This window comes from Leucoraja erinacea, unplaced genomic scaffold (genome assembly GCF_028641065.1).
Source record: "Leucoraja erinacea ecotype New England unplaced genomic scaffold, Leri_hhj_1 Leri_1103S, whole genome shotgun sequence".
NCBI classification, from domain to species: domain Eukaryota; kingdom Metazoa; phylum Chordata; class Chondrichthyes; order Rajiformes; family Rajidae; genus Leucoraja; species Leucoraja erinaceus.
Window position 1 is genome coordinate 17,501 of NW_026575345.1, and position 14,130 is coordinate 31,630.

Below are 14,130 nucleotides of genomic sequence, written 5' to 3' on the forward strand. Positions count from 1 at the left end.
ATGCCGTCAAGACGCTGCGTATGTCAAGACGTTGCGTACGTCAAGACGCTGCATACGACGTTGAGACGCTGCGTACGCCCTCAATGCGCCTGCGGGCCGACAGGCCGCTGACACGCGGGATTTTCGGAGAGTGCAAGCCCGCGGGGACGGCGAACAGCTGCGGGGGACCAGCCAATCTGTGCCTTCCGCCAGTGTGACAGAGCCGGGCCGGGGGGGGCGTGGAGGTGAGCCGGTCAGCAGCAGCGAAAATCGCTAATGAAATGTGAAAAATGTTCGCCGTTTTTTGGAGGAGAGCCGGGCGGCAGCAGCCGTTATGGTGGCTGGCCAGCAGGAGGCGAAAAAATGAGTGAGGGGGAGAGGGGGGAGGAAGGATTTAAAAAAGAATGTGTGCCGAAAAATGTCTAAATGTAATGAGGAGCGGATATGCGAATGTAAAAGCGAAATCGCTAGTGAAATGGAAACATTTTTGGAGTTTTTGCATGTGGTTTTGGCAGACCAAGGAATCAAAGGCCAAAAATCTAATCTGACATGCACCCACAAACAAACACACACACGCACACACACACACACACACACACACACACACACACACACACACACACACACACACACACACACACACACACACACACACACACACACACACACACACACACACACACAGAGTTTAAAAAATAGATAGATAGATAGATAGATAGATAGATAGATAGATAGATAGATAGATAGATAGATAGATAGATAGATAGATAGATAGATAGATAGATAGATAGATAGATAGATAGATAGATAGATATGATATGATGGGGGTTGGGGGGGGGGGCCTGCTTTTATTTCTTTCCCCGACGGAGATGAAACTTTTTTGTCGTATCTCCGTCCGTGCTGCGGCCTAACATCGTGGAGCTGACGGTCCGTTTGCAGGAAATCGACTCCAACTGTGGGAGCTACAACCGCCCCGACTGCGGTTGATTCGATCGCCCCCACCGCGGGTGAAAAGGAGGAAAGAAGGTAAATGTTATTTGCCTTCCATCCCAGTTTAGCTGGATAAACAAGGTGGACGTGCTGCCTGCACTGGTGAGGACTCGGTGGGAGTGCCGTGAGTGCAGTGATCTCAGTGTTCTCGATGTTTGCGGGGATGTGAGGACATCCCGGAGTCTAGTGCGAGTGTGGATGGCTTTTTGGATGTTCGGGTGGACAGGGACTGCAGAGAGAGTCCAAGATATCCTGAAATCAGAGGGAGAGGAGCCTGAGGTCGTGGTACATATAGGTACCAATGACATAGGTAAAAAAAGGGAAGAGGTCCTGAAGGGAGGATTTAGGGAGTTGGGAGGAGAGTTAAGGAAAAGGACCAAAAAGGTAACAATCTCAGGATTACTGCCTGTGCCACGTGACAGTGAGAGTAGGAATGGAGCGAGGTGGAGGATAAATGTGTGGTTGAAGGACTGGTGCAGAGGGCAGGGATTTAAGTTTCTGGATCATTGGGACTTCTTTTGGGGAAGGTGGGACCTGTACAGAAAGGACGGGTTGCACTTGAACCCGAGGGGGACCAATATCCTGGCGGGGAAATTTGCAAAAGCTACTGGGGAGACTTTAAACTAGAATGGTTGGGGCGAGGGACTCAAATAGAGAAAGCTAGTAGACAGAATGGGAGGCAGGAAGCAGAAAAGGGAAGCACTCGGACACAAAAGAGGAGAAAGAAAAAAAAGGAAATAAACAGAGAATAAGAGGCGGGGGGTTTCTTAAATGTGCATATTTTAATGCTAGGAGCATTGTAAGAAAGGTGGATGAGCTTAGAGCCTGGATAGACACCTGGAAGTATGATGTTGTGATGATCAGTGAAACATGGTTGCAGGAGGGCTGTGATTGGAAACTAAATATTCCAGGATTTCGTTGCTTCAGGTGTGATAGAATTGGAGGGGCAAGAGGTGGAGGTGTTGCATTGCTTATCAGGGAAGATATTACAGCAGTGCTTTGGCAGGATAGATTGGAGGGCTCATCTAGGGAGGCTATTTGGGTGGAACTGAGAAGTGGGAAAAGTGTAGCAACACTATTAGGGGTGTATTATAGACCGCCAAATGGGGATCGAGAATTGGAAGAGCAAATATGTAAGGAGATAGCAGATATTAGTAGTAAGCACAAGGTAGTGATTGTGGGAGATATGAATTTTCCACACATAGACTGGGAAACACATTCTGTAAATGGGCTGGATGGTTTGGAGTTTGTAAAATGTGTGCAGGATAGTGTTTTGCAGCAATACATAGAGGTACCTACTAGAGAAGGGGCAGTGCTGGACCTCCTGTTAGGAAATGAGACAGGTTAGGTGGCGGAGGTATGCGTTGGGGAGCACTTTGGGTCCAGTGATCACAATACCATTCGTTTCAATATAATTATGGAGAGGGTCAGAACTGGACCTAGGGTTGAGATTTTTGATTGGAGAAAGGCTAACTTTGATGAGATGCGAAATGATTTAAAAGGAGTGAACTGGGACATTTTGTTTTATGGGAAAGATGTAGAAGAGAAATGGAGGACATTTAAAGGGGAAATTTTAAGAGTGCAGAATCTTTATGTTCCTGTTCGGTTGAAAGGAAACAGTAAAAATTGGAAAGAGCCCTGGTTTTCAAGGGAAATTGGACATCTTGTTCGGAAAAAGAGGGAGATCTACAATAATTATAGGCAGCATGAAGTACATGAGGTGCTTGAGGAGTATAAGGAATGTAAAAAGAATCTTAAGAAAGAAATTAGAAAAGCTAAAAGAAGATATGAGGTTGCATTGGCAAGTAAGTTGAAAGTAAATCCAAAGGGTTTCTACAGCTATATTAATAGCAAAAGGATAACGAGGAATAAAATTGGTCCATTGGAGAGACAGAGTGGACAGCTATCTGCAGAGCCAAAAGAGATGGGGGAGATATTGAACATTTTTTTTTCTTCGGTATTCACCAAGGAGAAGGATATTGAATTATGTGAGGTAAGGGAAACGAGTAGAGTAGCTATGGATACTATGAGGCTCAAAGTAAAAGAAGTACTGACACTTTTGAAAAATATAATAGTGGATAAGTCTCCAGGTCCTGACAGGATATTCCCTAGGACATTGAGGGAAGTTAGTGTAGAAATAGCCGGGGCTATGACAGAAATATTTCAAATGTCATTAGAAATGGGAATAGTCCCCGAGGATTGGCGTACTGCACATGTTGTTCCATTGTTTAAAAAGGGTTCTAAGAGTAAACCTAGCAATTATAGACCTGTTAGTTTGACTTCAGTGGAGGGCAAATTAATGGAAAAGATACTTAGAAAAAATATATATAAGCATCTGGATAAACAGGGCCTTTTTTTTTTTTTAAATAAAGATTTTTTTTTGTTTGACTTCAGTGGTGGGCAAATTAATGGAAAAGATACTTAGAGAAAATATATATAAGCATCTGGATAAACAGGGTCTCATTAGGAACAGTCAACATGGATTTGTGCCTGGAAGGTCATGTTTGACTAATCTTCTTGAATTTCTTGAAGAGGTTACTAGGGAAATTGATGAGGGTAAAGCAGTGGATGATGTCTATATGGAATTTAGTAAGGCCTTTGACAAGGTTCCTCATGGAAGGTTGGTTAAGAAGGTTCAACTGTTGGGTATAAATGCCGGAGTAGCAAGATGGATTCAAAGTGGCTGAATGGGAGAAGCCAGAGGGTAATGGTGGATGGCTGTTTATCGGGTTGGAGGCAGGTGACTAGTGGGGTGCCTCAGGGATCTGTGTTGGGTCCTTTGTTGTTTGTCATGTACATCAATGATCTGGATGAAGGTGTGGTAAATTGGATTAGTAAGTATGCAGATGATACCAAGATAGGGGGTGTTGTGGATAATGAAGAGGATTTCCAAAGTCTACAGAGTGATTTAGGCCATTTGGAAAAATGGGCGGAAGGATGGCAGATGGAGTTTAATGCTGATAAATGTGAGGTGCTACACCTTGGCAGGACAAATCAAAATAGGACGTACATGGTAAATGGTAGGGAATTGAAGAATGCAGTTGAACAGAGGGATCTGGGAATAACCGTGCATAGTTCCTTGAAGGTGGAATCTCATATATACAGGGTGGTAAAGAAAGCTTTTGGTATGCTAGCCTTTATAAATCAGAGCATTGAGTATAGAAGCTGGGATGTAATGTTAAAATTGTACAAGGCATTGGTGAGACAAAATCTGGAGTATGGTGTACAATTTTGGTCGCCCAATTATAGGAAGGATGTCAACAAAATAGAGAGAGTACAGAGGAGATTTACTAGAATGTTGCCTGGGTTTCAACAACTAAGTTACAGAGAAAGGTTGAATAAGTTAGGTCTTTATTCTCTGGAGCGCAGAAGGTTAAGGGGGGACTTGATAGAGGTTTTTAAAATGATGAGAGGGATAGACAGAGTTGATGTGGACAAGCTTTTCCCTTTGAGAACAGGGAAGATTCAAACAAGAGTACATGACTTCAGAATTAAGGGACAGAAGTTTAGGGGTAACATGAGGGGGAACTTCTTTACTCAGAGAGTGGTAGCGGTGTGGAATGAGCTTCCAGTGGAAGTGGTGGAGGCAGGTTTGTTGGTATCATTTAAAAATAAATTGGATAGGCATATGGATGAGAAGGGAATGGAGGGTTATGGTATGAGTGCAAGCAGGTGGGATTAAGGGAAAATAATTGTTCGGCACGGACTTGTAGGGCCGAGATGGCCTGTTTCCGTGCTGTAATTGTTATATGGTTACATGGTTATAGTAACAGCAGTCGGTACGACTCTGGTGAAGGAGCGTGTGTGTGGCCCGGACATTGGACTAATGGCTGTGGGTCTCCGCTAATGCTGTGTGCCCTGGGGATTCTTACACGCCGCTGTGGGGGCTCCTTGTGTTTATGTTTAATCCTTATGTACTTTTGTATCTTTTTGCTTTTTTGGTTTTTACAGCATGTTAAATCAAATTGCACTGTACCTCAGAACACGTGACAATGAAGGACTGTGTCCCTTCCTCACCTGTGTCCCTGCCTCACCAGTGTCCCTTCCTCACCTGTGTCCCTGCCTCACCAGTGTCCCTGCCTCACCTGTGTCCCTTCCTCACCTGCGTCCCTGCCTCACCTGTGTCCCTGCCTCACCTGTGTCCGTGCCTCACCAGTGTCCCGGCCTCACCTGTGTCCCTTCCTCACCTCTGTCCCTGCCTCACCTGTGTCCCTTCCTCACCTGCGTCCCTGCCTCACCTGTGTCCCTGCCTCACCTGTGTCCGTGCCTCACCAGTGTCCCTGCCTCACCTGTGTCCCTTCCTCACCTGTGTCCCTGCCTCACCTGTGTCCCTGCCTCACCTGTGTCCCTTCCTCACCTGTGTCCCTGCCTCACCTGTGTCCCTGCCTCACCTGTGTCCATGCCTCACCTGTGTCCCTGCCTCACCTTGTCCCTGCCTCACCTGTGTCCCTTGCCTCACCTGTGTCCCTGCCTCACCTGTGTCCCTGCCTCACCTGTGTCCGTGCCTCACCTGTGTCCCTGCCTCACCTGTGTCCCTTCCTCACCTGTGTCCCTTCCTCACCTGTGTCCCTTCCTCACCTGTGTCCGTGCCTCACCTGTGTCCCTGCCTCACCTGTGTCACCTGTGTCCGTGCCTCACCTGTGTCCCTGCCTCACCTGTGTCCCTGCCTCACCTGTGTCCCTGCCTCACCTGTGTCCCTGTGTCCCTGCCTCACCTGTGTGCCTCACCTGTGTCCGTGCCTCACCTGTGTCCCTGCCTCACCTGTGTCCATACCTCACCTGTGTCCGTGCCTCACCTGTGTCCCGGCCTCACCTGTGTCCCTACCTCACCTGTGTCCGTGCCTCACCTGTGTCCCTGCCTCACCTGTGTCCCTGTCTCACCCCTGTGCCTCACCTGTGTCCCTGCCTCACCTGTGTCCCTGTCTCACCTGTGTCCGTGCCTCACCTGTTTCCCTGCCTCACCTGTGTCCGTGCCTCACCTGTGTCTGCACCATGCCAGCTCTCTGTCCTCTCATGTGGTCCACGCAGCGGAACACGTCCAACTTTCCCTCCTCCTCCGCCATCTTCAGCAGGTAGTCGATGGCGATGAAGGTTCCTGTCCGCCCCACACCGCCACTGCCAATGATCAGAGACCCGCGTCAGCACCTGCATACAGAGACCTCCACGCTGGGCACCTCCACACTGGGCACCTCCACACTGGGGCACCTTCACGCTGGGCACCTCCACACTGGGGACCTCCACATTGGGCACCTCCACACTGGGCACCTCCACGCTGGGCACCTTCACGCTGGGCACCTCCACACTGGGCACCTTCACACTGGGGAACTTCACGCTGGGCACCTCCACACTGGGCACCTCCACACCTCTCACACTGGGGACCTCCACACTGGGCACCTCCACACTGGGCACCTCCACATTGGGCACCTCCAAGCTGGGGACCTCCACTGGGCTGGGAATCTCTATTCTGGGCACCATATTGGGGCCTTCACACTGGGGGCTTCCACACTGGAGACCTCCACAATGGGGATCCACCTGGGCCCCTCCACACTGGGCACCTCCACACTGGGCACCTCCAAGCTGGGACCCTCCCCTGGGAATCTCCACACCACTCCCCCTAACGCACTGACCCCCACAATCGGACTGCCCCACCCCCCTGCCTCCACACCACTCCCCCTAACGCACTGCCCCCCCCACTCCTTTCCCCTGTGTCCCCTTCCCCCTTCCCTCCCCCCCCTCCCTCCCCCCCCCCACTCCCTCCCCATCCCCCCCCCACCCCCCCCCAGCCCCCCCCAGCTTCCATTCCCCCCTGACCTGCAGTGCACCAGCATGTGCCTGGTGTTGTGGCTGCTCTGGTGGATGTGCTTGATCATGCGGTAGATGCTGATAGTGTTGCCAGGGACACCGTGGTCTGGCCACTGCAGGTAGTGCAGATGCTGCACCTCCCGGGAGCTGCCGTCCACCGCATCCACCTGGGGGAGAGACGGGGGGGGGCAGGGCAGAGACGGGGGGAGTGATGGTGGGTCAGACCAGGTACAGCGTCCCCCTGACCCCTGCATTGTCCTCCACGCCAAACCCCCTCCCCCGCACAAACCCGCGCACCAACCCCTGCCCACTCGCAACCCCTAATCCAAGACCCTTCACACCCGCATCGTCCCGAGCCCAGGCTCAACCCATTAAACCATTACAATTATACCACTCGGCCCATCAAGTCTTCCCTGCAATTCAATCATGGCTGATCTATCTCTCCCTCCTAACCGCATTCTCCTGCCTTCCCCCAATAACCCCTGACACCCGCACTAATCCAGAATCTTAACAAGAGGATTTCAGTATAAAAGAGGTTCTTCTGCAGTTGTATATGGCTCTGGGGAGACCACATCCGGATTATTGTGTACAGTTTTGGTCTCCTAATTTGAGGAAGGACATCCTTGTGATTAAGGTAGTGCAGCGTAGGTTCACGAGATTGATTCCTGGGACGGCGGGACTGTCATTTAGAAGGATGAGGGGGTATCTTATAGAAACATATAAAATTGTAAAAGGACTGGACAAGCTAGATGCAGGAAAAATGTTCCCAATGTTGGACGAGTCCAGGACCAGGGGGCACAGTCTTAGAATAAAGGGGAGGCCATTTACGACTGAGGTGAGAAAAAACCTTTTCACCCAGAGAGTTGTGAATTTGTGGAATTCCCTGCCAAATCACTGGATGTATTTAAGAGAGAGTTAGCTAGAGCTCTAGGGGCTAGTGGAATTAGGGGACATGGGGAGAAGGCAGGCACGGGTTATTGATAGGGGACGATCAGCCATGATCGCAATGGATGGCAGTGTTGGCTCGAAGGACCGAATGGCCTCCTCCTGCACCTATTTTCCATGTTTCTATGTTTCTATGTTTAATCTATCTACACATCCACGCTATCCAGGCCTTTCACTATTCTGTATGTTTCAATGAGGTCCCCCCTCATTCTTCTAAACTCCAGCGAATACAGGCCCAGTGCCGACAAACGCTAATCATAGGTTAACCTATGTCATTTTTGTAAACTTCTGGACCCTCTCAAGAGCTAGCACTTCCTTCCTCAGATATGGTGCCCAAAATTGCCCACAATATCCCAAATGCGGCGTTACCAGCACCTTATAGAGCCTTAGCATGACACCCCTGTTTTTATATACAAGCCCTCTTGAAATAAATGCTAACATTGCGTTTGCTTTCTTTATTCCCGATTCAACTTGCAGATGAACTGATTGGGAATCCTGCACCAAGCCTCTTTGCACCACCGATTTCTGCATTCTCTCCCCATTTAGAAACTAGTCTACGCCTTTATTCCTACGACCAAAATGCATGACTCCACACTTTGCTACACTATATTCTATCTGCCACTTCTCTGCCCGCTCTCCCACCCTGTCCAAGTCCTTCTGCAGAGTCCCTGCACTCTCTACACTTCCTGCCCCTCCACCTATCCCAGTATCTTTCTCAACCACCCTGGCTGATCCCCAACCCCTGGCTGACCGCTGATCCCAGGCCCACCTCAGGCCCTGCCCCTTGCCCCCTGACCTTTTGTAGCCGCAGGGTGCTGCTGGTGAACTCCTGTGTGGCGGGACTGGTCTCGCTGACTCTGGTCACGGTGAACTGGCCGAAGGTCTCGCTCCCCCGCTTTGGACAGTAGCGCTCAAACATGGGCTGCAACAAACCGCAGGGTCAGGTCAGGTCATCAGGGGTCACTGCGGGGTCAGGGCAGCAGGGGTCACCACGGGGTCAGGGTGAGGTCAGATCAGCAGGGTTCACCATGGGATCAAGGAGGGGTCAGAGCAGCAGGGGTCACTGCAGGGGTTCGAGACAGGTCGGCAGAGGTTAGGCGGGACCATGGGGGTCAGTGAAGGGGTAGGTGGAGGTCACAGGGGAGAGGTCAGTGGGGGTCGTGGAGAGGTCGGCGAGGTTCACAGAGGGGTCAGCAGGGTCACAGAGGGGTTGGCGGGGGTTACGGGTCGCCGTGGGTAACAGAGGGCTGAGTGATTAGGGTCACGCACCTTGCCCTGCTCGTTGAGCCTGGTCAACATGACGATGAGGTTGCAGTGTTCTTGCCACACCATGCTCCAGAAGTCAGCGACTGTCTCTGCCAGTGGCCCTGTCAATGCCACAACACCTCAAACCCACTGACCGAACCCGCACCAGCCGCCCCTCTGCACCACCACCACCACCAGCATCCCCTCCCCACGACAACCCCCTCCCCCACCACCACCCCCCTCCCCCGCCCACCACCACCACCCCCTCCCCGACCACCACCCCCCCTCTCCCCCGACCCACCACCCCCCCCCCCACCACCACCCCCCCTCCCCCCACCCCCCACCACCCCCCCCCCCCCACCACCACCCCACCCCCCCCCCCCCCACCCCCCCCCCCCCCCCCCCCCCCCCCCCCCACCCCCCCCCCCCCCCCCCCCCCCCCCCACCCCCCCCCCCCCCCCACCACCCCCCCTCCCCCCCCCACCACCACCACCCCCCCCCCCCACCCACCACCCCTCCCCCGACCACCATCACCCCCTCCCCCCCACCACCACCACACCCCCCCCCCCCCCCCCCCCCCACCCCCCCCCCACCACCACCCCCCCCCCCACCACCCCACCCTCCCCCCCCACCACCTGCACCCCCTCCCCCTACCACCACCACTCCCTCCCCACCACCACCACCACACCACACCCCCAAACCTGCACCCCACCACCCCCCTCCCCCGACCCTGTGCTCCTACCACCCCCTCCCCCGACCCCTGGTGTGAGGGGGGGGTAGAGCGTGGGGTGAGAGGTGAGGTGGCTCTGTCATCAATGGGGCGGGTGGGACCTGTCAGCCGGGGTAACCGGGATGAGGGGTGAGGTGTGCCTGGGTCAGGGGTCAAGCATGCCTGGGGTGACCAGGGTTGGTGTGGAGATGACTGGGGTCAGGGGTCGTGGGTCACTATGAGGTCAGTGCGGCAGAGGCCAGGAGGGTGACCGGTGTCAATGGTCAGCATTGAGCGGTGAGTGGGGTCAGGGGTGAATGGAGTCAGGGGTGAGTGGGGTCAGGGGTGATTGGGGTCAGGGGTGGATGGGGTCAGGGGTGGATGGGGTCAGGGGTGAGTAGGGTCAGGGGTGAGTGAGGTCAGGGGTGAGTGGGGTCAAGGGTGGATGGGGTCAGGGGTGGATGGGTCAGGGGTGAATGGGGTCAGGGGTGGATGGGGTCAGGGGTGAATGGGGTCAGGGGTGAGTGGGGTCAGAGGTGAGTGGGGTCAGGGGTCAGAAGTGAGTGGGGTCAACAGTGAGTGGGGTCAGGGGTCAGCAGTGAGTGGGGTCAGCAGTGAGTGAGGTCAGGGGCGAATGGGATCAGGGGTGAGGGGTCACCAGTGAGTGGGGTCAGGTGTGAATGGGGTCAGGGGTCAGAAGTGAGTGGGGTCAGGGGTCAGCAGTGAGTGGGGTCAGGGGAGAATGGGGTCAGGGGTGAGTGGGGTCAGGGGTGGATGGGGTCAGCAGTGAGTGGGGTCAGCGGTGAGTGGGGTCAGGGGTCAGCAGTGAGTGGGGTCAGGGGTGAGTGGGTCAGGGGTGGATGGGGTCAGCAGTGAGTGGGGTCAGCAATGAGTGGGGTCAGGGGTGAGTAGGGTCAGGGGTGAGTGGGGTCAGGGGTGACCTGTTCTCTGTCTCTGCCTCCTGCAGACGCACCTTGAGTGGCGATGTAATAATTCGGCTTCCTGTAGCCCTGTGGGGAAGGAGAAACATTAGTCTCCTGCAGCGCAGGGGCAGGGGTCACTCAACAACCCCTTGACCCCTGACCCGCCGCCATGCGATCCACCAACTCCCTGACACCCCCACTGCCCCTTGACCACCATTAAGTGACCCCAACCCCTGACCCCACATCCTTCCACTGCCCCCGACCAACGGCCATTGCCCCCAACCTCCAACCCTGCCCCACTAACCTCTAGCTGACCCTCCCACACGAACCCCTGACCTCTGACCCTCCCTCATGAACTACCGACCTCTGACCCTCCCCACTAATCCCCGACCTCTCACTTCCCCACGAACCCCTGACCTCCGACCCACCCCCACTATCCTCCAACCTTTGATCCTTCCCCACTTACCCCTGATCTCTGCCTGGGACACAGCTGGGACACGTGTGTGAAACGTGATGCTTGTGACATGTGACACCCAGGGGATGGACATGCGACACATGTGGGACATGGCTGGGACATGCATGGGACACGGCTGCACCAGGCATGGAGGTGATCCCCAGGCCATGTGTCATGTGTGGCAATGCCCTGTGGGGATCTCTACCCCCTGGTCTGCCCACGCCAGTGACATGGGTTCTCCAGAGACCTTTCGGCCCATCCATTCCTTCCCCACAGTGTGGGCCCCACCACCACCACCACCACCAGCGCTGGCAAGGGGGTGGTCCCGGATCCCATGACCCTGTGACCCCGGCGACACAGCGACCATGTGATCCCTCGACCCCAGTGACCCCGCGGCCCAGGGCCGACTCACGTCGATGTAGCTGGCGTTGATGAATCCGTCACAACTGTTGCCGTCCCTCAGCACCACACGCGAGTTGTCATCTGCTCAAAGCCACAGCACAGTCAGGCACACATACACTACCCCTCCTCATCCCTCACCACAGACCATCATCAAGGAAGACCCTGGACACTTCTCCCCATTCAGGCACAGTTTCTTCCCAGCTGGTATCAGGCAACTGAATCATCCTACCACAACCAGAGAGCTGTACCATCTACCTCATTGGTGACCCTTGGACTAACTTTGATCGGACTTTGCTGGGTTTATTTTGCATGAGATGTTATTCCCTCATCATGTATCTGTACACTGTGAATGGATCGATTGTAATCACGTATTGTCTTTCCGCTGACTGGTCAGCATGCAACAAAAGCCTTTCCCTGTACCTCGGTACACGTGACAATAAACTAAACTGTGTAACTAATCCTGTACCTTTCCTATAGTTCGGGCCCTTTGGCCACCAATTGTAAATCTCTCTGCATTTGTTTAAATTACATCTTTCCATTAGCAGAGTGACCAAAACAACACAATACTCCAAATCTGGCCACCACTTTTTTGTACAACCTGAGTCTCTTGCCCAGAGTAGGGGAATCGAGAACCAGAGGACAAAAGGTTTAAGGTGAAGGGGAAAAGATTTCGTAGGAATCTGACTGGTAACTTTTTCCCACAGAGGGTGGTGGGTGTATGGAACAAGCTGCCAGAGGAGGTAGTTGAGGCTGGGACTATCCCAACGTTTAAGAACCAGTTAGACAGGTACATGGACAGGACAGGTTTGGAGGGATATGGACCAAACACAGGCAGGTGGGACCTGTGTAGCTGGAACATGTTGGCCGGTGTGGGAAAGATGGGCCGAAGGGCCTGTTTCCATGCTGTATCACTCTATGACTAATGTAATGTCCCAATTTCTATGTGTAGGAAGGAACTGCAGATGCTGGTTTACACTGAAGATAGACACAAAATACTGGAGTAACTCAGCGGGTCAGGCGGCATCTCTGGAGAAAAAGAATAGGTGAAGTTTTGTCAGTCTGAAGAAGAGTCTTGACCTGAAACGTCACCTATTCCTTCTCTCCAGAGGTGCTGCCTGTCCCGCTGAGTCACTCCAGCATTTTGTGTTCCAATTTCTGTACTGATCCCCTTGACCGATGAACGCCAGCCTTCTTCACCAACCTGTCTACCCGTGATGCTGCTTTTATTTTTCACAACCCTTTGAAGATTCAAAAGCACCACTTTGAGAATTTCTCATCGAGTCTACCAGTTGCATTCTGAAAACTGAGATTGTGTCAAACTGTGTCAATTTCCCTTCAGAATCCCCGATGAGTTTGATCCAATGCAGTTCCAATGCAGGGTGGTTGCTTAGCATTCCCCCCCAGTTCCAGTCCAGTTAAGTTTATTCTCACCTGTACTGAGGTACAGTGAAAAGTTTTTGTTGCGAGCTATCCAGTCAGCGGAAAGACAATACATGATTTTACTTCGGAGTCACGTGAGTGACTACGTGAAGAACCCGCTCAGTGCGCAGGCGCGGCATTACGCCAGCAGTGCAACAGCGGCAGCAGCTGGGGTTAGGCTCTCCCGCTGCAGTTTAAAAAACGGACCGTTAGGTAAGTATACTTAGTAGTGGAAGAAATCTGACGGAGAAGGAGAGTCGTGTATGTGTTCTATTGCAAAAATTAATACACTTAGGAAAAGACTCTCGAAGAGAACTGCCCCCGTACAAACTCCACCAGAGGAGCGTTCAATCTCAGGGGGGCAGCAACAGGTGGCAGGACCGCTCATAGAGCGTTCCGCTATCCCCGACACCGAGCCAAGCCCAGTCCCGCTAATGCCTGAACAGCGGACAGGGAATAAATCCACCAGGAAATCTAACCGGCCGGTAATTTCTGATTCGTCGGAGGGGTCATGTCTCCACCTAAACGGAGGAGAGACAGCTGCCTGAGCTGCATACAACAGCTGTTGGAGCAGATGCTCCAGCGGGATACGCAGAAAGAGTGTTCTCGCAGAGGAAGGTCAGGCACCTTCTCCACAGTGTCTTGTGCACTGCCCTCTGCTCCCTCATTACTGGAGGCTAGCATTGGTGACCAGGGTCTGGCGGATGAGTTCGGGAGTATGCAAGGGGTGCAGGAGCAGGAAGACCTGCTGGGTGTGGTGGACCGCTATGTAGCAACCCCACGTGCTGGAAGACCGCTGGAACCGAAATTGGCGGCCAGCATCAATCATCTTTCAAATAAGCCCTTGCAGGAGAAGGTGCTTTCTGGGGCTCTAGAACTCTACACAGCACCAGAGAACTGTGAGGCCCTCAGAGTGAAGAGTGTGAACAGCCAAATCTGGGGGCACGTGGGGTCACACATTCGTAACCATGAACTAAAGCTACAGCGGATCCTAAGGCTCCTGACGTCGGCCATCACAGCCTTTGTTCGTTCTGTGGAAAGCGCGGAGATGGATACCTGCCAGCAGGATGTGCTGGCATTGATGTGCAACACTCAGTTTGAGATCAATAATCTCCGGCGGGAAATCATAAGACCTGCCCTCAATCCCAAATTTGCTGGGTTGTGCAGAGCCCTAGCTGCAGAGATGGACGCTCCAGTGCCATCAACACAGCGCGGAGTGCTCTTTCTGCTTATCTCAAACCAGCAGAACAACAGGCGATGGGA

The 14,130-nt window shown here is 53.2% G+C and overlaps 1 protein-coding gene across 1 annotated transcript in view; it reads right to left on the reverse strand.

Annotated features, from left to right (window-relative positions):
* LOC129715301 (aspartate, glycine, lysine and serine-rich protein-like) overlaps positions 1-12,734 on the reverse strand; it is a gene marked incomplete at its 3' end in the record, with an annotated part of 29,401 nt that extends 16,667 nt beyond the window's left edge. Inside the window, exons 1-7 of the mRNA XM_055665162.1 lie at positions 11,459-12,734; positions 10,643-10,679; positions 8,985-9,082; positions 8,512-8,637; positions 6,780-6,937; positions 6,166-6,432; positions 5,948-6,083 (exon numbers count right to left, since the gene is read on the reverse strand). Of these exons, the coding sequence (XP_055521137.1) occupies positions 5,948-6,083; positions 6,166-6,432; positions 6,780-6,937; positions 8,512-8,637; positions 8,985-9,047 (750 nt within the window). The remainder of the gene's footprint in view (positions 1-5,947; positions 6,084-6,165; positions 6,433-6,779; positions 6,938-8,511; positions 8,638-8,984; positions 9,083-10,642; positions 10,680-11,458) is intronic.
* Positions 12,735-14,130: the final 1,396 nt, after the last annotated feature.